Source organism: Silurus meridionalis, chromosome 10 (assembly GCF_014805685.1).
Source record: "Silurus meridionalis isolate SWU-2019-XX chromosome 10, ASM1480568v1, whole genome shotgun sequence".
Classification (NCBI taxonomy): Eukaryota; Metazoa; Chordata; class Actinopteri; order Siluriformes; family Siluridae; genus Silurus; species Silurus meridionalis.
The window spans coordinates 11993430-12020272 of NC_060893.1; the positions used below are offsets into that span (position 1 = coordinate 11993430).

At 37.6% G+C, this 26843-nt stretch overlaps 2 protein-coding genes across 7 annotated transcripts in view; one reads left to right on the forward strand and one right to left on the reverse strand.

The window, feature by feature from the left end:
- lrrk2 (leucine-rich repeat kinase 2) lies at nucleotides 1–26372 on the reverse strand. Of its 5 annotated transcripts, none has more exons than XM_046859231.1 (51): nucleotides 26222–26372; nucleotides 25948–26027; nucleotides 25748–25857; nucleotides 25392–25480; nucleotides 22491–22625; nucleotides 22216–22350; nucleotides 21653–21784; nucleotides 21361–21480; nucleotides 20885–21048; nucleotides 20671–20747; nucleotides 20093–20199; nucleotides 19678–19807; nucleotides 19001–19125; nucleotides 17451–17578; nucleotides 16926–17070; nucleotides 16630–16769; nucleotides 16408–16536; nucleotides 15365–15529; nucleotides 14789–15053; nucleotides 13889–14065; nucleotides 13696–13802; nucleotides 13541–13616; nucleotides 13251–13456; nucleotides 12642–12892; nucleotides 12395–12543; nucleotides 12221–12314; nucleotides 11906–12092; nucleotides 11539–11720; nucleotides 11114–11337; nucleotides 10900–11027; nucleotides 10102–10320; nucleotides 9497–9698; nucleotides 7943–8031; nucleotides 7669–7850; nucleotides 7205–7359; nucleotides 6881–7027; nucleotides 6002–6193; nucleotides 5739–5885; nucleotides 5493–5605; nucleotides 4438–4628; nucleotides 4148–4308; nucleotides 3772–3942; nucleotides 3551–3651; nucleotides 3225–3449; nucleotides 2832–3025; nucleotides 2617–2689; nucleotides 2273–2460; nucleotides 1920–2072; nucleotides 1549–1757; nucleotides 1324–1404; nucleotides 1–1220 (listed from the first exon to the last, which is right to left on the reverse strand). In XM_046859231.1, exons 1-51 carry the CDS (start codon nucleotides 26370–26372, stop codon nucleotides 1099–1101), a joined length of 7623 nt encoding a protein of 2540 aa, XP_046715187.1. In that variant the 3' UTR covers nucleotides 1–1098. The 5 variants fall into 5 exon arrangements, with proteins under 5 accessions (XP_046715187.1, XP_046715186.1, XP_046715185.1 ...); XM_046859230.1 differs by having other exon boundaries at nucleotides 7211–7359; nucleotides 21617–21784; XM_046859229.1 differs by having other exon boundaries at nucleotides 21617–21784.
- A 243-nt stretch (nucleotides 26373–26615) lies between these two features.
- Nucleotides 26616–26843, forward strand: part of slc2a13b (solute carrier family 2 member 13b) — a 9398-nt gene continuing 9170 nt past the window's right edge. Inside the window, exon 1 of one of the 2 annotated variants that reach the window (XM_046859236.1) lies at nucleotides 26616–26724. The gene's annotated coding sequence lies outside the window, so the exon portion shown is untranslated. Of the gene's footprint in view, nucleotides 26725–26782 lie in introns of those variants that run through there. The other variant, XM_046859237.1, reaches the window with a different exon arrangement.

Here is a 26843-nt window from a genome sequence, read left to right on the forward strand (position 1 = left end):
TAGAAGAGGAATATCATTTATGACAAAAATAAAAGTTTTTTTTCTTAACAAAACAATAGCAGTACAAACCTGGGTGGCATGCACATTCATATTTAAGTAAAAAAAAAAAAAAACAGTACAGTACATTCAATAATTCAATACAGAGTTCAGGACTCTAAATTCTCCATCTTTGTCTTTTTTGGTTATTTAACACGCAGGTCTAGTTACAATCCCTTTGTGAAATTATTTGTGCCAAAGTGTAAGCAAATCTCTACAATCTTAAAAAAAGTGTGTGTAGAGAGGCTTGGGCTTGTCCCACTGGGTGACTTCTTAAAAGGTACTATGCAACCCCATACAACAGAGCTCCCTTATCACAGAGTCCTAAGTTTAGGGAGCAAAAAACCCTTGAGGGACCCTTAGAGATGTAGGAGGAGGATGCAATAAAGTTATCAGCACATTGGAGCAAAACATTTTGATAGACATTAAGTATTACATACATGATATACTTTTAAATATAATATATATAGTATTTTGTTTAAATGTATATTATAGTGTTTGTATATAAATATATAGCCTTTACTCAAGGCAACAAACATTATAATGCACCATAAACATTACAGTAACATAGATGTTTCAGTCATATACTGCTGTAATTCTTTAGACCATATTTCCTACGTTCATACCATTCTTAAAGACACCATAGTTTAGAATGGAATCACAAGCTTAAGATATATATAAGTTATCAAATATTTCATGACAGCTTGACTATTCTATAACCACTGTCACAATTCTCCAGCAACCTGATCAATGAGATTTTAAAATACGTTTACAAGAACAATGTAAAATCATGCATATGTAGATACCAGTTTAAATGTTCTAAATGAACATTATAAAATATCATGCAAAAGAGACAATTTAGCTTTTATATGTTGGCTAAACAAAATAAAAATAAAAATTAGTGTACAAAGAGCTTTCCCTTCAACGTGCAGCATTTTAAACAAGTAATTCACATATGAGTCTTCCTTTCCTTTAAAAATAAAATTACTCAAATTCACAATTGGTGAACAATAACGTGGTAAATTACCCTAGTAATACGTTTAGCAGATGTGAAAATAAAGTTCAATCACAGGCCTCTTCTTGAATTTTGAATGCAATCTGCTCTCGCAACTCACAGTGCCTGTTCAGATCTTTTATTTCCTGAGGCAGGGTACTACTCCATATCATCAACACAGCATCCTTGTCTGTGTAACACACAGAAAGAGAAAGCAAAATTAATAAATGAAAAGCCCTTGTGAAACTAACAAACTCACTAAAATATTAATTTTCCCACAATGATCTCCTTACTTGACTGAGATTTGATCTTCTCTTGAGACACGTGAACACGTCTTCCCAACATCAGAATCCTACTTTTTTGGCCTTGGGTTCCTATAGTGGTTCAAGTAAAAGTTGTCTTGTATATTAGAAAGTTTTTTTACAATTTTAAGAAGTTAAGTGAAATCATAGTATGTAATTACACTATATTTAATCATTACATTTGTGAAAAGAAAAAATAAATCAAAGGATGAGTACCAATCAGCACTGAGGCCATAGTACGCACTGACTGGCAGTCAGTGCTGATAACCTGCAGTAGCTGACATGTAGCGAGATCCACCAGCAGGATGTGTCCAGATCCAGTTCCTATCCATAAAGTGCCATTAGGCTGAACCAGCAGAGCCTTCACATGAGCCCACAAAGACTCCATTTCTTTGGAACTGTCAGCACTCACTGCTTTGGCCTTCCTGTTTGGCAACAGCACAAGCAACAAACAATAATTATATAATATCCCAATTCTTAGGATGGTGATTATGATTACTATGTTAAAGATTACAGCCCGACAGCCTGGGTAATTCACTATAAATCACATATTACATACATGCATGTGTAAATTTTTTTTAACGTACCTGAGTAACTGCACACAGTCAATGAAGTCAATCATCTTCCCACTCTTCTTATCCCACACCTCCACACTGTGTCCTCTATTTTTGCTCAGGTACACATACTTGTCAACGACCAGCCGAGAGATACATGCCTCACTGCTGGAAGGACGCCGCTGACTAAAGTAAAACAAAGTAAGATTATCATAAAGTAGCTTCCATTTTTCCAAAATTTCAATTTCTAATTTTATTCGTCACATGCACATGCATAGAAAGTACGACATGTAGCGAAATTTCTTGAGAACCACTAAATAAAAAAAAAGTAATTTAAGAAATATATATTTATTTCCAGCAGTAAGGGAAGCTGTATGGATACTAACTAATGCAATGTGGATCTGGTGTCTATACTCTTAGAGATGTCATAGTCCACAGTTAGAGAGAGCACCCTGGTGCCACAGCCAGCCCACAGAGTGGTGTGATCCTGATAGTAGCCAGATGGAGCCAGACACATGAGGGGTGTGTTCGCATTCCCAACCTGCACAAGCTTAACTGGAGCACCATCAGCACACTGGGTTGTAAGAGACCAGAAAAATTTAGCTGTTAAAGGCTAAAAAAGTGGCACAAATATTTTAAAATATCATTCCTAATATTTTGTTAGGGAAGTATAAATATTTTCCCAACAAGAGAATGGATGAAAGTGAGCTTTAGGAAAAATACAGAATACCTTGAGAACTGAATCTTCATAGATAATAAGCATTCCGTTTGCTGTTCCCACTAACAGGTAGTTCTTTAAGCAGCTGATAAGAAAAATAGATCACATAATATGCAATAAAGTCTGAAATAAGAAGATATATATATATATATATATATATATATATATATATATATATATATATATATATATAACACCAGGCTATGACAGAAGATGTAATGCTGCACCTGCATTGAAAAGGTTTGTGAAAGTACAGTGAGGTTACTGCATCCTTTGCACTCTGTAAACAGTGCAAAACTGTTGTGTTTCTTGTGTCCATAACCACCAGAGAGCCACTCTGCGTTCCTGCAACTAACCAGTCGTGGACCTCGCCAGGCACTTTGACAGTCACCAGGCAGAGGACGGGGCTTTTGTCTATCTCCTGACAGACAAATCAACATACAAATATTATTAAAATTAGACTTAGTAAGCTTAATTTATCCTATGGAAAACACTTTTTCCATATTCAAGGTTACCCTTATTCATTAGTTAACAAGCTGAATATAATAAAATAAGACACTACTAAAGTGTGCTTAGCATTATAATAGCTATAGTTAAAATATATTACTGATCCTCATTACCTGCATAGATCGTTTCTCTGTCTCTACATCCACACCTGTGACAAAGCCACGCTTCTGGCTGCTACTTCCACCACCAATCCATATTTGAGCTCCAGCGCCACTATTTACACTTCCAGCCAAACCTCTGCTGGAACCAGTGGCAGTGAAACACTCACAGGAGAGCCCAGGTAGGGTCAGCTCACTAATCAAACACAACATCTTTCCTGAGTTCAGACAGTCAAACACCTACAATGGAACAGACAGACAGAGACAGACAAGCAGAAGTGACATACACACCCTGAAACCATCACTGAGCCCCGAGTAATGTAATCGACTTAGTCAATTACCTTTGCAGATGTGGGTCTGCTCCCTGGGTCCTCTCTCAGACACTCCTTCATTAGGTTCTGAAAGCCTGGCCAAGGTGAACATCTGTAGTGTTTCACTGGGTCTAAAAGGACGGTGACAAAGAGAGTTGTACTATTGTCAAGTAAGGATGCCAAATATCTAAAGCAAGTTATATTTTTATATGAATAATTTAAGATGAAAAAAGTAAACAGGTTTGATTTACCGAGTAGCTTTCCCTGAACAGCTATTTCATCAAACTCACTGGGGAACTTTAGACCATCTGATATTCTCTCTCCACAGGTCAAAAGGTCATATAGCAGCAGACCAAATGAATACACATCTGCTTGAACGTTATAAATTACATTACCACGGGCAACCTCTGGTGCTCTGAAGCCTGCAAGGTCCCACAGAGTAAGAAATTCAGCAATAATCATAGAAAAAGGCAGCAGAACTAAACTTTTGGTGAATTAAATATATTAATTGTAATATATAGTCATCTGTCCATTCTGGATAGAAACCTTTTCTACAGCATATAAAACCTGGTAAAATGTCAAATACGGGTTGGTTTTGTTCCCTTCTTTTTTCATGTGATGTGGTACCTGGAGTGCCTTCAGAGCTCTTGACACCCATACTGCAGCAGTACTGAGCGATTCCATAATCTGTGAGCTTAGCTATCATCTCTGAGTCAGTCTTAAGACTGAACAACAACACATTGTGAGGTTTCAGGTCCCGGTAGATTATCATAGAAGAGTGCAAATATCTGAATCAGAAACAGAAAAACATACCAAACACAGCATGTTAACTGCAATATTATTCACATCACTCCCTCCAACTGCAGTAATGTGTGCATATTTTCCAAAATAGATTTGGGAGTGGGCAACATGCCTACCTGAGACCATCAGCCACCTGTAGTGCAATCCTGTGCTGCAGTTTGCGATTAAGGCTGCAGTTCTCATGTTCAAACAATGAGTCGAGAGAACCGCAGGGTGCCAGTTCTATCACCAGCAGATGGGGGGAGCTTCCTGCAGCCAAAAGTTCCACAAGACTGGGATGGTGCAGTCTGCCTAATACAGCCAACTCCTGCAAAATCAACACACTACCTTGTAATTACTGTACATTTAAGGACTTCATTATATTAAATAGCATTTTTTTCACCAAGCGAATACATATTTATAATACAGTGAGGAAAATAATTAATTGATCCCTTGCTGATTTTGCCAATTTATACTGTTACAAAGAAATGAACAGTCTAGAATTGTCTACTCTAGAAAGGTCTACAGTTTTGTCCCTGGCGTCCTTTGACAGCTCTATGGTCTTGCCCATAGCGGTGGAAAGGTTTGAATGGAAGAGGTTGATTCTGTGACGGTTGTTGTTTATACACATAATGAGTTGATATTAGGAGTTCTTTACTAAAGGGACAGGACTAATTTGGGTCTGTGGAAGTCAGAATTCTTGCTAATTTGGTATGGGATCAAATACTTATTTCAATCAATCAAATACAAAGGAATTTAGCACCTTTCTTTAATAGTTTTTTTTCTTTTCTGGATTTTCAAAAATATCCTCTCTCTCTCTCTCTCTGTTAAAATATATGTACCATAAAGATTCTAGACTGTTCATTTCTTTGTAACAGGGTAAACTCACAAAATCAGCAGGGAATCAAATAATTATTTCCCCACTGTATATACACATACATACATACATACATACACACACACACATATGTATATATATATATATATATATATATATATATATATATATATATATATATATATATATATATATATATATATATTTTTTTTTTTTTATTAAATCCAAATGACCAGTCAATTAGTCCATAACTATTATAAGTTGGTAAAAGAAATTACTAGAACTTGGACAAACAGACAGGAAGTGCAATAGTTAAGTTAACTGTTATTGTGGACCAATTACTCAAATAATTACCTGTCTTATTAATCTATGGACATAAAGTTCAGATGCATGTTGGTTAAAAATCTTAACAGCGACATCTTCATTTTTGTATACTGCTCTGTACACTGAGCCAAAACCTCCATTTCCTAAAATCAGAAAAAAAGCAGACCATTACATTGAACAAGCTCCTCTAGCTTTGGTAAAATTCTTCTGCTAAAATACACTGCAAATAATTACATGCCACTAGTGACATGCTTATAGAAACTGGTGTCTACTGACCAAGCAAGTACTCTTTGGAGAGATCCATTTCTAGCTCCTCTGGGTCCAACATGATACTAGCTGGTTGATCACTCAGCAGCAAGTCAGGGCAGATCTGGGAGGTGGGGATTGTACAGTGAGGGTTCTCTGGGCTCACTAAGAGACCATCTGGAAACATTCAAAAAAGTACAAATAAAAAAGACATAGACTAAATGTGATTGAGGAATGAAACTAAGCAATTGACAGATGCAAATGACAGATTTTAATGGGTATGTTGGTGAGACCTTTATTAGTGTGTTTAAGAAGGTCCTGTAGCAGCATCTTGTTCCAGTCCTCTGTGTCATCAAAGCTGTATAATGCCCATCTCTTTAGCAATGTCTCTCCGTCCCCTTGTACATCGGTGTTGAGGAGGCCAGGAAACCATTCCTCCAGCACAGAGTCAATATGATCAACCACCTGGCCTAACAACACATGACCTACAGAACAGACAGTTCAGCTCCATCAAACATCACACATAAAAACTGTTTTATTTGGTGGTTTTGGGTTTCTTTGACAAATTTGACAATAAAAAAAAAATACCTTTTTAACAGATGATATTTCTTCAAAATGAAACATCTATTCATATTAATTTTAAATGATTAACCTAACAAAGTTAAGAATTATTGTCATAGCTAAGTAATAGCAGATGAAACCGAAGATGATATTTTCCAGTGTCAGAGTTACAAAAGCTTCATGATATGTTATCTGTAGCATCATTTTAAACAAAATAAAGGATGGAAAAGCTGTCATTTAAAAAATTCAAGTATTGAAATACTTGGAATTGGAATATTGGAATTCAAGTTGTGGAATGAATCTCATAAATCACTGATCAGCCTCAACATTGAACCCGGTGCAGAGCAGTAAAATAAAGAAGGAAGTAATAAGGCCCATATTACAGCTTCTTTTTATTAGATGCATACAATAAAATACTTCCCTTCTTTGGTGTATTTCATAATTATACCCTGTGAAAGTTTCAAGCTCTATCTCCAAAACCAAGCAATTGAGCAAAAACAAAAAGAACTATAACCATTCTGTATTAAACACCAATGATGTATCAAAGATGAATAACAATACATTTTATAGTACAGAGCTCTCTATAAAGCTAGAATTCCATATAAACACACCTTTACGGGAACAAGGCACAGTTATCCTAACAAAGCTTGCAGAGCTGTTCACATCTGAAAAGGCTTCCACTAGGTAGTATGCCTCAGCAGACCAGTTCAGGTATACCCCTGTCTTCCAGTAAATTCGATTTGGCCTCAAAGCGTTCTCTGTAGGCAAACATAGAAAAAAATAGAGTTTATAATATTAATACACTTTTTTTATTCATGCATCAAACACACCACCACTGAATTTTATTTCAGAAGCATTGCCTTTTCTGTTTATACCATTCTCTTGTTTTAATTGTTCTTGTTTGTTCTGGTTAGAAAGGTGTGTAACAGTCTTACTTCTACCCTGGAGCATGAAAGAGGAAACCTCCAGTAGCCGACTGATCAATCTGGACCAGAAGCCCATGGGAAAATAAGGCATCTCAAAGACCCTTACAATGATCTCTGAATTCTCACAGTGAGGAATCTCAATCATTGGCTTTTGATCAGTCAAGCTATACAAAAAAATGAGACACAGGACACATTTGAAATGTATTATGTTCTTAACATAAGATTTGAAACAATACATGCTGCGATTATTTCTAAACTCATCACGTCTCTGATACATCTTAACAAACTTTCTTTATAAAATCATAAATTATTTTTCCTTTGTGTTGACCTAAATCTTACTTTTCAGATATATTGTTTAATTCTTTTTTTGTTTATAGTACTCCTACACATGTACAATCCACCTATATTTGTATTTGAGATGCAGAAAATGGTCCGGGTTATAAAATGAAGAATGTCCAGGGCATAATACAAACCTGCCGTACACCAGGAGCTGCTCGTCGCCCAAGGGCATGGCGATTTGGAACTTCTCCAACAGTCTGAAGTAGTGAACGAGGTGATCTTTTGGGAAGCAGCAGCTCTCACTAAGAAATGTTTCCACAGTTGAGCGCTGCATCACCCCTCTAGAGCTCTTGCACAGACTCTTCTGAGTCAGAAGCTAGTAAAAAACACAAGCACAAAGATCACACCTCTATATATTTAGATGTGCTTATTTTATTGTGTGAATTTGAGGATGTATTTGTGTGTGACCTGTGAGATGGTTTTGCAGAGCCACTGGGGATAAATAAAATATAAGTCTTTGAGTTGCAATGCCGGGTCATCAAAGTGCAGCAGCACACCTGGGATTTCACACAGACAAGCACAGACACACAGACACTGAGTGAGTTATTAAGAATTATCTTGGCAGGGTAAGTAATATGAGCCTAAAAATCTAGTTAACAGTAGAAATATAACACAGAAGATAACACAGTATATATATATATATATATATATATATATATATATATATATATATATATATATATATATACACATACACACACAGTATACATCGGCCAGGCATAATATTATGACCACCTGTCTAATATTGAGTTGGTCCCACTTTTGCTCCCAAAACAGTCCTGACCCATTGAGCATTAAAAGCATTAGCAATTTGAGCTACACTAGCTTGTCTGTTGGATCGGACCACATGGGCCAGCCTTTGCTCCCCACGTGCATCAGTGTGCCTTGGCCAACCATGACCTTGTCATCGGTTCACCAATGTTCCTTTTTTGGACCACTTTTGATAGATAGTGACCACTGCAGTATATATATATATATATATATATATATATTAGGCCAGCAAAACAACTAATCGATAAAAATGCCGTTAGCGATTAGTTGGGCTGCTTAAGTTACGGGTTTGCGTGACGGCAAAATAAAACTGTCGGAGAATACAGGGTCCACCGGCAGCAAGAAAAGTCTTCCAAGGCATGGGAACAATTTATTTTATATTAATATTTTATAATGAACTCAACAAAGAAAACTAACCTACAAGTTATGCAAAGCGAGCTTGTGTGGCGTGGAAGTACCACAGTGATGCACAAGCACATGTAAAGAAAACACACTGGTGTCACTGGTGAAGGCGAAACATCAGCACGGTAAGCAAAAACGGTATAATCCGTATCATGTAAAAATGGTATAGTTTAATGAAGTGCTATAATTGCCATCTGCAATTATCATTAAAAACAATACAAATGTTGACTTGCACAAATTGCTTCACCTTGCACCTCCGCTCAAATGCTGTGGTTTTTTTTGCTTTGTTTTTTTTTTTTTACAGAAAGAAACAACCCAGCACAAAACAAATGCACTCCTCAACAAGCAGCCACTATAAGCTTGAAAAATGTCTAAATTAAAGATAGTTTAACTTAATATATGTACACTAAAGTACACTTCTATACATAATAATTTTAATTGTCGTTTTTATATTGGTATAGTAAGCAAAACATCAAATTAATGTTTTTTTCTTTCTTGTTTGTTTAATTAGTTAATCAAGAGAGAGAAATTAAACGTCTATTAAAATGCAGCCCTTATATAAATTATTATGGAATGTACTAGTTTAATATATAGGACAACGCAGTGTTTCTAAAACAGTGTAGCTCAATACAACGCATTACATTTAGTGCTACACAAGAACTCTATTAAGTGAATATTATTTTCTTTGGTGATCTCTCTAATTACATAATTATTTAATGTGTCTTCTTCTGTAAGAATGTGCACATCAAAGCAGACAAAAAATGAATGTGGAGAAATTCACAGTCTCACCAGTCTCACTGAGGAAGCGAACTGCATGAGCAAGTTCTCCCTCCTCCAGCAGTAGCTGGCTCTCCTTAATGAGCTGCAGGAGGCGTTGGTGTCTGAGGACAGGAAACTCAACAGGTACATGATTCCGCTCCTTCAGAATTCTCTTCTCCAGCTCAACATAACAATCCGGAACCAGCTGCCCCATCACTGGCTGTCCCTGGATCTGCAAAAAGGAAGTGTCAGGGAGCCACCAGTCACGCCGTCCTCCAATGCTTACACTCTCGTTCAGCCTCTCCCTCCTATGAATCCTACACCTGTCCTCCATTTACCCGTCCCCTTCACTCACGGTCCGATCTACAGGTTATGACCATAGATCATTCCAGGCTACCAACTGCTCTGTTCTATGTGCTTCCATGCTCCTGGCTAAGCTTCTAAGGAAGCACTCAGTTGTGTGCTATTTTGATAGTCACATCTCAAACTCTCGTGTTTGTATGTTTAGACAAATAAAAGACATTCTGTTTTACTGACAACTGGTCTATCCGTGACACAAAGTCTCTTATGTGGGGAAAAAAATTATAAAAAACATGTCTATTCAACCTTTTCAGTTTTATTTAACAAAGATTTACCTTAAAGCTACTGGCCTCTCTGGCAATGGCCTTCCGCAGTCTGATGATAGAGTCCGACTCCTCACAGGCACACAGCATGTAGCGCTCCCTAATGTTGAGGAAAAGCGGCTGGGACAAAATTTCCTCCTGAATCTTAAAAGCACATTCCTGTACTTGGCCATTTTCACATATGTCCAAATGAGTGCCAACTATAATCACAGGAGCGACAGGGGCAAGTTCCTATAGGTGCCAAATAGGAGAACAATGAAAGTGTCACAGAAAGAAAACCAGTAAATCATGTAACAATCATGGCAAAGATGAAGAAGTGTTCAGGTCAATATTATTAAACTAAATTCCAATAAAACTTCCCAGTCAGCACAACTGGTTCTATAATATTCAGGGAGATCTAACAATGTGCTCTCAAACTAATGATAATGAAAATGTAAGAAAAGCTTCAGACACAAAATCATCTAGTACTTTTGCAAAAAGTACTAGATGATTATACCTCACCAAAAACAACATGAATGGAGTAATAAACATATTCAAGGAGAATTTAATCTCATCTGCAAAAAACTGTATCAAAGGAGAAATAAATGTTTCAACCGCAGGAGTATCAACAAAATATTTGCATGATGATGTTATTGTATATTAAGGGCATTTGACATATGTTTTGAAAAGACTAACATTCAGATTTAAAAGCAAGTATACATTCTTTCAGACTGCTGAAAATGCTTACATAGTGAAAGTCAGGTCTTTGTCACAGTATTACATAATTGAATTGACATGTACATTTCTTAGATTGAACAAGTTTGAACTCACTTTGATATTGAAGAGCCAATCTCTGATAGTGTCCAGTTCACCAGCTCCTTTACTCAGGTCATACAGCACCAAGTAGAGCGCTCTAGAGCTCATGAATTGAGAATTAGAGCCACTGTTCTCCTCTCCCCCTAAACAACCACAATCCAATTATTTCGCTATAAACCTTTTCTGGATTTATAATTTTACTGAGACATATTACAACTGATAATCCAACCTGAGACCTCCCAAACATTCAAGACCATTTTTTTTCTATCACGGTCTCTGATGTGCCAGTCTATCACAGTGAAGATCGAAGAATGAGTGCCAAAGAACCATGAAGAACGCTTAAGTTTCATCAGCTGCTGGATCAGAGTGGTCTTCCCACTGCCTGTATTCCCTACCACTATTAACTTCATCCGGAAATATGGAACAGCCTTTTTCAAACGATGCTGAAAGTGTCTAATCAGACAAGGATACAAGGAGAGTTCAAAGCATAAGATTTCAAGCCCCAATTGTACAATTCAGAACAGAAAATGCAAATGTAAATCATGCAATACCGCTTATACATTTCAAGTGCTAACGTGGCAATTGTCTATAGGACAAAGAAAACCAGCAGCCGAACTTCCTAAGGATAAAGAAAAAAAAAAGAATTTCACAGACCTGACAATGTCTTTGGTCTTGTTACCGATGTGTTTGAGGTCCAGCTGAAGCTGCAGTCTGTCCAAGGGCAAATCCCACAGCCGAACTAGCTTACCTATCTCATCAGGAAAAGAGCGCAGACCACAGTTACCATTGACATCCAGAGAGGTCAACTCTTCCAGCAGCCCGATCTGAGGAGGAAGCTAACAACAAAAGCACAGGACAATAAGGGCTATGTGATGTTAGTAAACTTAGAACACATGATACAACTGCAAACTGAAACTGGAGGCTCTGATAATAAGTATTCCAAATCCTTTAGAAACATAAATGTGATCACCGCTTATTTTGTATTTTCATTCGAGCAAAAAGACATCAAACTGGGTGCTACCTCAGTGAGCTGGTTATCACTCAGATGCAGTTTCTCGAGATGGGTCCACTTATATACAGGTTCTTTGAGGTCCAGCACAGAGATCTGGTTTTCGCTGAATATCAATTCTCTTAAATTAGCACTAGTCCACGCAGCTGGACCTGGCAGAACCCTGATACTGTTACTCCTCATGTCCAGTGACTGCAAACTGTACATACAAAACATCAGTCAACCCTGTCCAGACCCTAAATATATTTGGAGTGAATAGGGGTACAGTATATAACATTTAAACAGTATGTATAAAAAATGTAGTTTAAATAAGTATATAGCACTTACTTTGGAAGATTGATAACTGTTTCAGGAACACTTTCAAAGTTGTTCTGGGATAATTTCAGGGTTCTTATTTTAGAAGGAAGTTGTAATAAACAACCTATAGAAAGATGTTTAATACTTAACAAAAGAAAGCAAGTTTAATTTACTGGAAGTTCCATTAGAAAGAAAAATGCTTACTAAGCTGGTTAATTGAGGCATTGAAAGTTTCCAGCTTGGAGCATGCAGACAATAAATCATCAGAGATTATTGTTAATTTATTCTTTGAAACATCAAACACCTTGATTTCAGGAAGACAGAGCGGAAGGGAGAGTTCTGAGATTTGATTCCTGAGAACAACAACAACACAAAAAACAAAAAAACACTAGTGATGACTGAAATAACAGAGAATAAAGCTGAAGTAAAACAAAAACATTTTCCTTCATACCCCTCCAGTGAGAGTTCTTCAAGTTTTTCCATGGTTTGGGTGAGTTTGTATGGAAAAACAGTAATGCGGTTGAAAGAAAGGTTCAGCTGGCAGAGCGAGGGGCAGCAAACACGTAGGTCCAAACAAAGCTCAGGACCGAGATCATTGTGTGACACATTCAGCATGCTTAATGATGGTAGGCTCAACAGTTCAGCAGGAAGGGATGGCAAATGGTTGTCTTGAAGATCTAACCTAGTCAGACTTTTCAAACTCTAAAGCATGTAAGAAATAATTGCAAAAGGTTACAGTTCTTCCCACAATGAAGTAAGAGACAATATAATTAAATCCTCACTACAATAGATCTAATCATGTTTCAATAAATAAAAAAAGAAAGAAAGAAAAATGGATACTAATGACTAATTAACATTAAACAGTACAAACAAATAAACTAACTGGATTATTATGCAATTATTAATGAGCAGAATGGTTTTGTCTTTGGAGAGTTAATAGGGTTCACTAGTGTGATTAAAAAACTATTACTATTGGGTAAATTAATGTCATAAGCACAGTACACCTAAATATGCAGAGTGAGAAAGTTAATGAACTTAGTTAACGCAAAAAATTGCCCACCTGACAGAGACCACTGGGAAATTCAGCTAGGCTGTTGTTGTTCAAATTCAGGCGTAGTAAATGCTCTAGCTGTTGTTGGACAGTATCATCCATCAAGCATGAGAGAGAGATTAGCTCATTGCCTGATAGATCCAGAAGTTTGATATGATCTCTGTCCACATTTGCCAGTGATCCCCTAGGAGAAGAACTCTCAGAAAACAGCAGTCCTGCAGATGTAAAAGAAGCACCCACTGACAGAACATCATTAATATTTATTATAAGCATTTAAATGAGTTTGGGTAGAGTTGTACCTCTTTGGATCTGGCCCTGCCTGCCTGAAAGTCTCTTTTTAAAGGAATCCTTGAGATCGGGGTCACCATTGCTTTTCTACAACAATTTATTCAAAAATGTAAATAAAGTATTACATATTTAAAAAATTTTAAATTACACAAGGTTTCAAATTCACCTCTGAAATGGCACATCTAGATCGCATCTGCTGTCTCATTTTAGAGAGCCCTCTCAATTCATCTGGTGAATCACAGTACATCCTCCCTGAAGCAGGACTATCACTTCCTAGTAAGGGGCAGCAGTAAAGGCTAATAACATCAGCTACATTACAATACACAAAAGCTTGCTGAAGTAAAATCTTTGACATTTACCATCACTTTCGATGTCTTCAAATGCTGAAAACACACTGTCATCCAGAGAGGTGTAAAAAGACTCATCACTCTCATCATCAGAGAAATATTCTGTAGTGTTCTGTGACACCAAAATACCAATTGGACTCCGCTTCTTCTGCATGGACTTTATTTGTTTTGCCAGCCATTTCCCTTTACCTATACACACACATACACACAAACACACACACACAGGAAAAAAAAGAGAAATTATAAAGCACATACTCATACATACAAAATCGACTGAAATACCTGCAGATATATTTTGATCTTTAATTAATTTATGCTAAATCTCTGAGCATGCACTGGTCAACAGGCAGACAACAGAAGTGGCAGAACAGCAAAAACTGTTGCTAAAAAATAATATGAAGAAAAAAAATTAATAACCACAAAGCTATTTAGATTGTTGCTTGAGGTCATAAGGTCACAGGATTTACCAGAGTCACGGTTTATATTAGCTGTTTAGTTTATTTATCATTCAGCTTGCAAGTTTGGAAACACTGCTCTGCATCAGTAGATAGTAGGCGATTTAAAAGATTTGAATACAATTTCAATTGTTTCTTAAATATATAATTAGATGGATTTTTTTTTAGCAAAAAAAAAACCTAAATGAAGAAATAAATAAATTATGGACACAATATTTATAAATGTCAATATTAATTTTATGTTATAATTATAATTAACAATGAAACTAACTGGTATTATTTTAACTGGTAGTGTCTGGTGTTAACTGGTATAGCAGGAGTGAGCTGGTAAGAAGTGAGAGAAGAATAAGAATGAGCTAAAAGTGTAAAAAAGAATGTAAAAGGAATAGTCTCAGTGTATATAAACATTTATAACACAAGGCACTTGAATATTTTGTAAATTTTGCTTTTTACTTACTGTTCCTCTTTTTTGCAGTAGGGGGAACTCTGTGCTCAGAGAGAAGTGCATTAAGCCATGCAGCCTCAAGATAGCCAAGCCTGAAGCCTCCCAAGCAGAGGGCGCTGCTGGTGTGGTCCAGACCAAGACGTGCCAACAGGAGGATGACTAGAGGACCGTCTCTCCTCTTCACACACACACTCAGAGCCCCACGCAACTGCTGCTCATGTACACCACTACTGACCAGCACCTCGACCAGAGCCAGTGGCCCGCCATTCTCACATACCTGTACACACACACAAACACATTATATACACCCACACCCACACACACATTTTATATATACACACACACACACACACACACACACACACACACACACACACACACACACAATTATTTATAATTTATGTATATATTTTCTTACAATAAAAATGTTTTTGTTTACTATTACTTTACATGAAAATATTCTAAATTTCTGTTTAGTAAATATTTGTAAAAGTTTCAGAGCTGATTAAAAATACAACATAAAGAATAAATCTCAGTCGATATGCATCAGTCATCAACATGAAGATACATGATGCTCTTTAAGGTCACCTGATATATGAGAGACTCTGTCTTGGTTTTTTTATTAACATCAGTTCCCAGCTGTATAAGACACTCGGCCATGACGACGTCACCCTCCTCACATGCCCTCTCCAGCATGCGATATTGGATCTCACTGTCCATCACCATCTTTGACAGACACAGACAGCTTAGCTTCTGTAGATGCCAAAGGAAAAGGAAACTGAGACATTAATATTTCATAAATGAAATAGCATTTATTACTGACCAGTTTTAAATAGTTAACAAGACATTTCAAATTCTCTTTTCTAGAAAGTGATTTCCATATTTTTAAGTGATTTCCATACTACATTTACAATTGTTTAATTGATACACAAAAGAATTGCATTTTCTCTGTAGCAATGTATATTGTGTGATTACTAAAAACTCACTCACAATGGCCCTATAAGGTCAAATGTGTAATATTTTGGTCACCCCGCAATTTCTATCCACAAGTTAATCTTATCGCCACTATCATATGACCAACCCATATGTTATGTCAGAGTGTATTGTTATATACTGGGAGAAAAGCAGGATCTTCTCTCTCCCTTCACAAACATAAGCATACTGTACAGAAGCCCTTGATTGGTTGCTCTGACTGACAGGAACAAGAGAGTTTTGCATCTCTGCCACCCAGAGAGCATGGCTCCTTTTGCCCCCAGCTACAGATGGCTGTGGCTCCTGACAACATTGGGAATACTTTACTGTTGCACCATCAGAATGCTTTTATTAAGGATAGAAGTACTTTTATAATTATGCTATATTAACACTGCTTATGTCTGATTGCACACAGATACAGATGTGTATGGATAAAAATGTAAATGCAACCAGACTCAACTGCTACTATTTGGATCCAGTGCTGAGCATTTAACGTAGCTACATTTCAACATATTTACTGATAGTCTCTTATTTTCTTCCTTTGTCCACATTGTCCTTTTGTTGTTCTTTTCTCATTATAGGGGAAACATTAAAATTTTAGTAATAATAGGTCTATAATGCTGCTGTAATATATATTAGGTAGACAAACATGGACTCACTAGACCATCTCTATGTGCAGAAGTGCTTTCCCTCAACTGTTGGAAAATGTCTTTCTCAAAACCTTCTTTCTCCAGATCAGCTGCTGCTCCAGAGTAGATGTCCAATAATTTCCATATAACCTGAAAACCCTGCAAACAAATAATAAAAAAGTCAGACTTTTAATGAAGTATGTTTGCTTCATGTGAATGTATAAATTCTCATTCCAGTTTCAGTTTTCTTACTTTCAGCCTCATTTCTTCACTGCCCTGATGCTGCCTCACAGAGGCGACAAGAACCGACACCAACACGGGCTCCATCATACGTGACAGCTTGTTTTTTGAGATGAGCTGAAACAGAAGGCTCAGACCCCAGTAGTGAATCTCTACACACAGAGAAATTTTGAGAAAAAACATCAATGCCATATAAGAGTCATGGTAATAACGATCTCTGTTATAGGTTCTGATATTACAGCTAACACAACCAAGCCTAATCAAACTAAGTTGAATTTTTACATTTATATTGCCAATTGCCAACTCACTGCTTTTCTTAGGAAACATCTGTAATGTGTGCAGCACTGTGTCTATCGCACCCTGCTGGCACATAACATCAACAGCTCCAGAACTATCAGCCAGAGCAGATAAAACAGCAAGCCCACACTCCTGAATATCCTCACTGCTGATGAACTACACACAGACACACACACAGACACACACATAGATTATATATAATTATAGTGTATATGATGAACATATTTATTTTACCAACTCCCACTGTGAAGTCAAATTAAGTCATATTTGCCTAGTAGCTAAAAACTAGAATTAGTGTGTGTAAAGTTGTAATAGGATATGCAAATGTCAACAATTCATTTTAAAACTGAATCAAACAATTAAAAAAAAGCATTTTTGCTTTTTTACAAAAAGCAGCTAAATAAAAAAATGATTTGTTAGAACAAAATTACTTTTCCATTTACTAACAAGGATGCATTTATGCTGAATATACAGTTAGTGGTTTTTCCCACAGTTAAAAAAAAAAAAATAAAAAATTGTATTTGGCTGACTCTTACCCTGTTTAAGGCTTGAAGGTAGACAGTATGAGCTTCCTCTATTACACACTGATTTTTTAAAACTTTCAAAGACACATCTGATGTGTCTGGATCTGCTACGGATACACCATGCTCCCTCAAACTGCGGTCTGCTCTCTCACACACACACACACACACACACACACACACACACACACACACACACACACACACACATATATATATATATATATATATATATATATATATATATATGATAATTTATTTATTTTTAATCAAGCCTGTTAGCTTGCTGCATTTCTCTGTTCTATTCTCTTTTTATAGCATTTGTTTACTACAACAGTAACTTATCTATTTTTAAACATCATTTACTGCGGCTTTACCACGTTCAAATGCTTTTCAATGATTTTATATTTAATTTATGCATATATAATGTAATTATTATACAAAATTACATTTATTATATATTCTAGATGCTTATATCTTCACAACTAAACAAAATGTCTGTGTATTTCTTTTTAAAAAATGGTCAAAACTATGTTTTTTTTATATTTGATATTATAATTTTAAGCATTGTTGCCAACATGCCATCTACAATTATCATTAAAAACTTGCTTCACCTTGCACCCTTCAGGCACTATAAGCTTGTAAAATGTCTAAATTAAAGATAAACTAAATATGTGGCTTTAGCATTTTTTTAAGTACACTTTTATACTCGTTATAATCGTTAGTCGCAGCTCTAGTTCTATTCAATATTTTTACTTCTTCAATATTTAGAAATTTTAAAAGAGGATGTTTACAACTATCACTTAAGAACCATTCTCTTAACCATTTTTATAAATCACCTTGAGATTAAGATTATACACTGTTTATATTGTTTTATTGTTGGCCATCAAGTAGCGGTGAATGGACTTTCCCTAAGTTGTAAGAACAGCTGAAAAGACCATTGGGGTCTTTTTAAACACCGTCACTGCATCTTATAACAACCGCTGTGTGTAGAACATTTCCCATCCTTTCATGGACTCTTCAACCTCCTGCAATCTAGAAGAAGGTACCAGGGCATGCGTAACACTACAGACAGACTCTGCAAAAGTTTCTTTCCGCAGTCGGAATAATTAACAACTTGCTGCCCCCTAATGTCTACTCAGATCATTTAAACCCCTAACCCCTGATGATTCTTACGCACCATTACAGTATTTAGGATCATTTTACAATGCATTGGACACATTATTATTAATTAGACTTTTGCTACAAACTTAATACTGCTGCTACATGTATTGCTGTTACACTACAACATAATTTGCAGACAACTGTTCCCATACAACACTGTCCTGTATAGTCTACATGCACTGTGTATTCACTGCCCTGTGTATTTATTTATTACTCATCACACACTAATTTTCATTTACTCTGAAAGTAGTCTTCTGGTGATTTCTGTATTATACATGTTTAAAAGAATCGAAACCACTGTATAAATATGGTGTACAATGAACTACATAGAATATGGCAATAACAACAAAAACACAATATAATGGCAGAAGTTGCTCTGTATTGGGGCTAAGGGCTCTTACCTGGGTTAAGGAGCACCAGACTGGCTCTCAGCCCTTCCAGCTGTACCTCAGACTGGAAGTTATGATCCCTCATGGCGGTCAAAATCTGACCCAGAGCCATGTTCCCTTCGTCTAGACTCACAGTTCTACTGGCACACAGAGACAGTGATGAGGAATAAAACACACACAACATTCACTAAATAGAATTTTTAATATACAGTTTCCTTCAAAAGTATCTTCAACCTTTATAAAATCAATGCTTTTTGTCATTCATAGTATCAATATGGTTCGTAACTGGATACTGGGACTTCACACACAAATCATCTTCCAGGTGAATGAGCTTTAATTATAATAATAATTAAAACACATATGGCCATCTCCTCGTTTGTGCCCTACTTAAACACTGTGTGTGGTCTTTAATAAAGTAAGAACAGCACATGAATAAACCAAAGAATATAAAGGAGATAAGAATTTTCTCTATTTTCCTCTATTGCCTACAGTATTACAAGAAATGACTCAAGTTATTTTTTTCCAATGCAGGTATCACACCATATTGACTGTGAAGGTCAACATTTTTAATACATACAATTTTACAACTTTAAAATGAAAGCACACAATGCCCCTGAATATTAGCACAACATCACATACTGTATATCTTACATTCTTTATATTTTTATTTGTTTCCAATTTGCTCTTACCCTCCCTGAAAAAGCGTGTATAGAAGCCTGCAGGCACTTTCACACACTTCATTGGAGTTGGCATGTTTCCTCATCAGATCCACAATGTTGTAATGAATGCCACTGGCTAGAAGCCGAGACCTCATCTTACCTGAGAGTGCACGCGCGCGCACACACACACACACACACACACACATACACATACACACACACACACACACACACACACACACACACACACACACAATATTTCAGATAAACTTGTCAAACACGGGTATGTTCACTGCTGTGATTCATTTTAGTGACCGGAAAAAAGATTTCAAATCCTCAACAAATAACAGCTCGCACACAACACAAATAATTGTTAAAAGTAGCATTGGTAGAATTTCATGAGCAAATATGTACAAATGTAAGTTATAAATGTTGACAATCTTACTGTGTCTGCGCACGAGGGTGCCTAATGTTGATGCAGCTGCCTGAAACACACCAAAACTTGAGGAGGGCACCAGTATCAGAGTCATGACCTGGATATACAAAGGAGGCCTACCAAAACAGAGAAAGAGAGACAGTTAGAGAGATTATTTTAGTCATTTGTTTTCATTTAACACATTATCCTGCATAGTATTGCAGTAAATCCTTTATAATGGACCTGAATATAACTGCAGTTAATTTAGCAAATAACAAGCAGTCACAGTGTTATCGACACTTTTAAGTCATTTAGAATCACCAGTCTATCTCAGGGCATGTTTTTCCGAGAACTTGAAATAATGCCACAGCCATTGGGAAAATATCTACAACTTTACACTGACAATAACCAAAGCTCAGAAAAAGCTCAATAAACCCTCTAACCTTTTAGTCAAGTATGAAATTAACACTAGTCTATTGTAGTAGTTCCAAGTTTCCAAGTATTCTGAGTTTTAGAAGAACTAATTTGTCTTAATAAGATTTGTGAACAGTATATCATTAGACATGAAATATATTATTAAATAAATTAGTTGTAGTGTCTTCACTAACCTTTCTTTTGGTTCCTCATATATATTTTGTATACTGCCATAGAGCAGCAAGTTGTTTAATGCCCAGCAAGCAGCCTCCTGATAATGCAGAGGATAGGACAAAGACCAAGATATGAATATGCATCACAGTCAACATACACCACAATAAAAAACAAAAAAGTTCATACATGTCAACAGCTCTTTTAAAAAAAAAAAAAAAAAAAAAAAACCCTGACCTGCACATCAGCATTGTCAGTGTGTCGCTCTAATGCCGTGCAGCAAACCTCTCTCCAAATCAGGCTTTCTTTATCATTACTATCTTCACCATCTTCTTTGCCTCTGTCACCCTCATCCTCACTGCATGTCTTCTTGAGGTCTTTATTCTCCAGAATTGTCTTTGCTGTCACATCAGACGTTAGGTAGTATTAGTGCAAGCTGTATTAAGGACCGAACAACTATTTATTGCTGATTAAACAAACTCATGGTTGAATTTTTGCTCAGCCCCATCACACCAACACAGAGTGGATTTCAGTATTTCTCTAAAGCAGAATGGTCCATCATTTGGTATTTTGTACTTAATAGCTTGTAAATAAGTTATGAATGTAATATTAGAAACTTTTAGCAACTACAAAATACATTGCAGTGATGTAAACCCAATGCATGCACGATTAGTAAAATAGAGCAAGACATTTCTTGGGCGTGGAAGACTTACTGAGTGCAGAGAAACAGGAGAGTGCAGCAGCCTGGATCTTGCCATTGTCAGGGTAGGAGAGACATGCTTTCATTAACACTCTGTGCGCACCATTCAGCACCAAATCTTCAAAGTAGCTTTCTGAAATGTGAGAACTTACAAAGTTACTTACAAAATTCTATACATGAAAAATTTCATAATGGTTAAAAAAAATCACAGCAGCAGGTTAAACCATTGCTAATGCAATAATTAGTCCAGATAATCAATATAAAGACACCTTTTGTTATGATTCCTGAGACTGCCTTTTGCCCACCTAAAGTACATTTGTGCAGCAGGCAGCACCCCACCTCCTGTACAGCCTCTGACTGCGGGAACGCCTCCACTGCCTGACACATGAAGCTGTAGCATTTTTCAGTCTTGGACATCAGAATCTCTACATTACTTGCTAGAATTGAAAAAAAACCAAACAAACATGCAATTAAATTCTTGTTCTTTGCCTCATCATGCAGTCTTGTTATGTATACATCGAAGTGTTTTATATAATTAAATGAAGATGTTTAAATTTTGTTCTAATTATTCTAAATGGTTGTAGCTCAGTGGTTAAAGCATTGGACTCTGGATCGGAAGGTCATTGGTTCAAATCCAACCACCCCCAAGCTGCTACTGCTGGACCCTTGAGCAAGGCCCTTCATCCTCAACTGCTCAGTTGTAAGTCGTTCTGGACAAGGCCGTCTGCTAAATTCATTAATGTAAATGTGACAGATTTTATTACTTTGGGGATATCCCTAAATCAACTAATATGTAACTCCTTCCATCACTTTATGCTTGTAGCTTCATATTGAAACTGTAAGAAAAAGAAGAGTTAGCATGTCTTACCAGGCTCAGTCAGTGGTATAAGAACCTGCAGTGCAGACAACACCACATTTTCACTGTCTTTAAAGCTACTGAGCACATTCAGAACCACGGCATGATCCTTCTTCTCAATAAACTCCACCTGATGTTCCTCGGGAACTGGTAAAAAAACACACGACACACACAAAACAAAAATAGGAATGCAGTTGAGCTATTTTAGTATATAGCAAATTAAAGTCAGACTGTGCCACTTATGACTCAATGATAAATAATTAACCAGCACTAAGTGTGAATAGCACCTCTCTTCAGCAGGAGGCAGAGAGCAGAGCAGCCCTGGAGCTGGAGCTCCTCGCTGTGAGGAAAAGCCTTCATAGCCTCCACCACCAGCCCAAACACATCCACATCCTCCTCTAGAACCAGCAGTGTCATTTCATCTGCCACACATACACAAAACACAAATCACAGATCACATAGATGGCTTGATACATTGGTCACTAGATACTTCTATTAGACACAATAGCATGTGCATGTACTATAAATAAAATAAATATTTCAGTCAAACAATGTGTGACAAATGGAAAAATAAAATAAAAAGAGAGATAAAAAAAGAAAGAAAAGTACAGCAAAAGTATAGCACCTAGCAAAAAGGGTTGCTTGTCTTTTACATGGCTCTTTTATTACATCTGAATCCTATTACCAAAAAATCAAATGCAATATGGTGTAATACAACTGTAATTGAGTGTTTTAAAGGCCAACAGAAACATAAACTGGAAATGGAAAAATTAAAGTTGATCATAAAATGAGCAGCAGTATACAGAGAGAATGTTTTCAAAAAGCAAACAAATGTAAACAAAACCCACACTTACATTCTAGATAATTAAATGTATGCCATGTAAACAAAAAGTTATTTACGCCATTTATTAACTTTAAATAAAGGAACCACATTTCTTCTTCTTCTTCTTCTTCTTCTTCTTCTTCTTTCGGCTGCTCCCATTAGGGGTCGCCACAGCAGATCATCCGTCTCCATATCACCCTGTCCTCTACATCTGCCTCTTTCACACCAACTACCTGCATGTCTTCCCTCACCACATCCATGAACCTCCTCCTTGGCCTTCCTCTTTTCCTCCTTCCTGGTGGCTCCATCCTCAGCATTCTTCTACCAATATAACTCATGTCCCTCCTCTGCACATGTCCAAACCATCTCAGTCATCTCAGTCATGTCATCTGGTTCAACCGACTTTCCACTCTTCATCCTCTTAATCGCTGATCTTACTTCCTCCTTACTAATCCTATCCACTTCCTTCTTCACCAACTCCACACCACCCAACCTTCTCTCTCTCTAATTTTCCTCATTCATCAGCTGCTCAAAATACTCCCTCCACCTTCTCAACACACTTTCCTCACTAGTCAACACATTTCCATTTCCATCCTTTATTGCTCTAACTTGTAGCACATCCTTACCAGCTCGGTCCCTCTGCCTGTCCAATTGGTACAAATTATTTTCTTCTTCCTTAGTGTCCAACCTCTCATACAGCTCCTCATATGTCTTTTCCTTGGCTTTCGCCACATCCTTCTTCACCTGCTGCCGCATCTCCTTGTGCTCCTCTCTACTTTTCTCATCACTCTGTCGAACCCACTTCTGTTTTGCCAACCTCTTTCTCCTTATGCTCTCCTGCACTTCCTCATTCCACCACCACATCTCTTTGTCTACCAGTTTCCACCATCTTATTCTTCTCTCAGTCCTTACTCTCCTTCTCTTCTTCTTCACCTCCAGAACCATCTTACAGACCACCATCCGATGCTGTCTAGCTACACTGTCCCCTGCCAACACCTTACAGGCTCCAATCTCCTTCAGATTGCATCTCCTACATAGAACATAGTCCACCTGTGTGCACCTTTCTCCACTCTTATACGTCACCCTATGATCCTCCTTCTTTTTAAAATACGTATTCACCACTGCCATTTCCACATTCTTTAGCAAAATCTACCACCATCTGCCCTTCCACATTCCTCTCCTTAAAACCATACCTAACCATCTCCTCATCATCATCCTCATCGTCTGCCCCAATCACCAATCGTTCATTCCTAGGTACACCATCTACCACTTCATCTAATTCACTCCAGAATCCTTCCTTCTCCTCCATCTCACAACCCACTTGTGGAGCATAGGCACTGATGACATTTATCATCATCCCTTCAACTTCCAGCTTCACGTTCGTCACCCTATCAGAAACTCTCTTCACCCCCACTACACTCTTACTGTACTCTTCCTTCAGAATCACCCCTACACTCTTTCCATCCACGCCATGATAGAACAGTTTGAACCCCCCTCCAGTGTTCCTGGCCTTACTCCCTTTCCACTTGGTCTCCTGAACACACAACATATCTACCTTTCTCCTCTCCATCATATCAGCTACCTCTCTCCCTTTACCCGTCATAGTTCGAACATTTAAAGTACCAACCCAAACCTCCACTCTCTTACACTTCGCCTTTCCCTGCTTTCTCTGTAGACGTCATCCCCCTCTCCTTCTCCTCCTTCAGCCAACAGTAGCCCAATTTCCACCGGTACCCTGTTGGCTAACGATACCTGTGACGGTCGTTGGTAACCCGGGCCTCGACCGATCCGGTATGAAATTCTTATTTGTGATCCGCATATTCGATTTGGATGTTTTACGCTGGATGCCCTTCCTAACGCAACCCTCCCCATTTATTCAGGCTTGGGACCGGCACTAAGAGTGCACTGGCTTGTGCCTCCCTAATGGCTGGGTTAAAGGAACCACATTTACTCTATATAATTAGGATTACTTTTTACATGAAAAAAATTCACATTGCTGTTGTGTAAAAGGTTACACAATGAGGTTAACATAAAGAAATACTGATGGACAGACTGCATCTTTGCTGTACCAGGCAGAAAGCTACAGTACATGTGTGAAGAATCTGCAGCAGTGCCTATCTATTGCTGGATTGAATTCATTACCCTAATTACTCCCTGATCAATAGTGCTTGTTTAGGAGCTATTTGAAATATATTATTTGTCAGGCTCACATTATAAACATAAGTATCTCTTGAAATACACGGTGGATCAGACTCTAGTTCTAGTTCTACAAGACTGGTCAGGATTCTGAGCCTTGTCGTTCAGACTATTATATGGAAAAATGAAAGGAATATGTACTAATAGGGGCACAAGAGATTCCACGTACCTGACTTCAGCAACAAGGCTAGAGCTCGCAGCCCTACCATTATGACTTTTAGGTCTTTTTGATGCAAAGTCAGCGTGTTCAGAATCTGTCTTGAAATACACAGACACAAACAAGCACAGATAAATAGTAACTCATAGTAAAATCACTTAAATCACTCTCATTATTGCTCATCTGCTCATCTTAACCATTTTTTTTTATATAATTCCATCAGGAATAAATGTGGCAAAAGAATGAGCGTAAACTATACATAAAATAATGCTGCTTTCACTTTCTTTATTTCTCATGGAGGTAGAGATAAATGTATATGTACTGTTCCCAGCTACACATTATCCAAACAAAAATCCCTGCACACTTACTGGTGCACGCCTAAACCACCCCAGTCCTTTCCAGCTTGCAGCGGGTGGACCAGTTTGTCCAGGGTGGTGGGGCAGATCTCCATCAACCGGCACAGCAGGGACCATCCCACCTAAGTGGACAGACATTGATTTATTTGATCACTGAATAGGGTTAGAAACATACATGAATTGCTAACTGTAAAGAACAGAGAGGGGCTTACCTGCTGAAATGTGCTGTTCATGCATGATGACAGCAGGAGCGTCAATGGCTGATGGACATCTTTTTCTTTAAAAAGCTCTTCTGTTTAAAGAAACAGCAGAGGGGATTTTAGTTTCCTAAAATAGCTCTCAACCCGCATACACCCAGTTAAATATAGAACAGTCTTTTGTGAACATGTGTCATTGCTGCAGTGCATCCCTACACTGTATATCACCCATGTGGCACACAACGCTATAAATCACAGGGCATTTGTTTGCATTGGTGTGCGCACTTACCGCACTCGTCTGTGTGCGCGAGGAACAGAAGATCCTGGGTGATCTGAACTATTGTGCTCAACTGCTTTACCTCCTCTAAATTGTTCTTCAGCCGAACAAGCAGCTTTTTCAGGCTTTCTTCCAAATCCTCCTTGTTCACCATGTCTGACATGTGCCTGTCGCCCAGCGGACATTCAACACGTGTGTTATCACATCATTGCTCTGATAAATCTGTAAAGATTGCGGTGAGATGATGTTGCGGTGGTCATAGTCTTGTGGAGAAGGACGCCGCACTTCCCAAAGCCGCCAAAAGTTTGTGCCCTGCTCCAAAACACTCGTAGTTCTCTATTTCTGAGAGCTTCCCGATTATTTTGGAAGTCTCCCGGAGAGCCCAGAGACAGGCGTGACTTGCTGCGGCAGCAGGAGTCATATGACTGCTGGTATCATTTTTAAAACAGGAAGTCTAAAGCACCGAGCCGGGGGACGATCGAGCAAACCGAGAGAAAGACGAGATTTATTTCCAGGTAAACTTGGCCTTATGTTTACCCTCCTCTTCCTCTTCGTTTTTATGACAGCAGCTTTATGTGTCGTGTTCACATCTTCAGCAATGCAATGAGAAAGAGAAACCTTTTATATCCCGTCG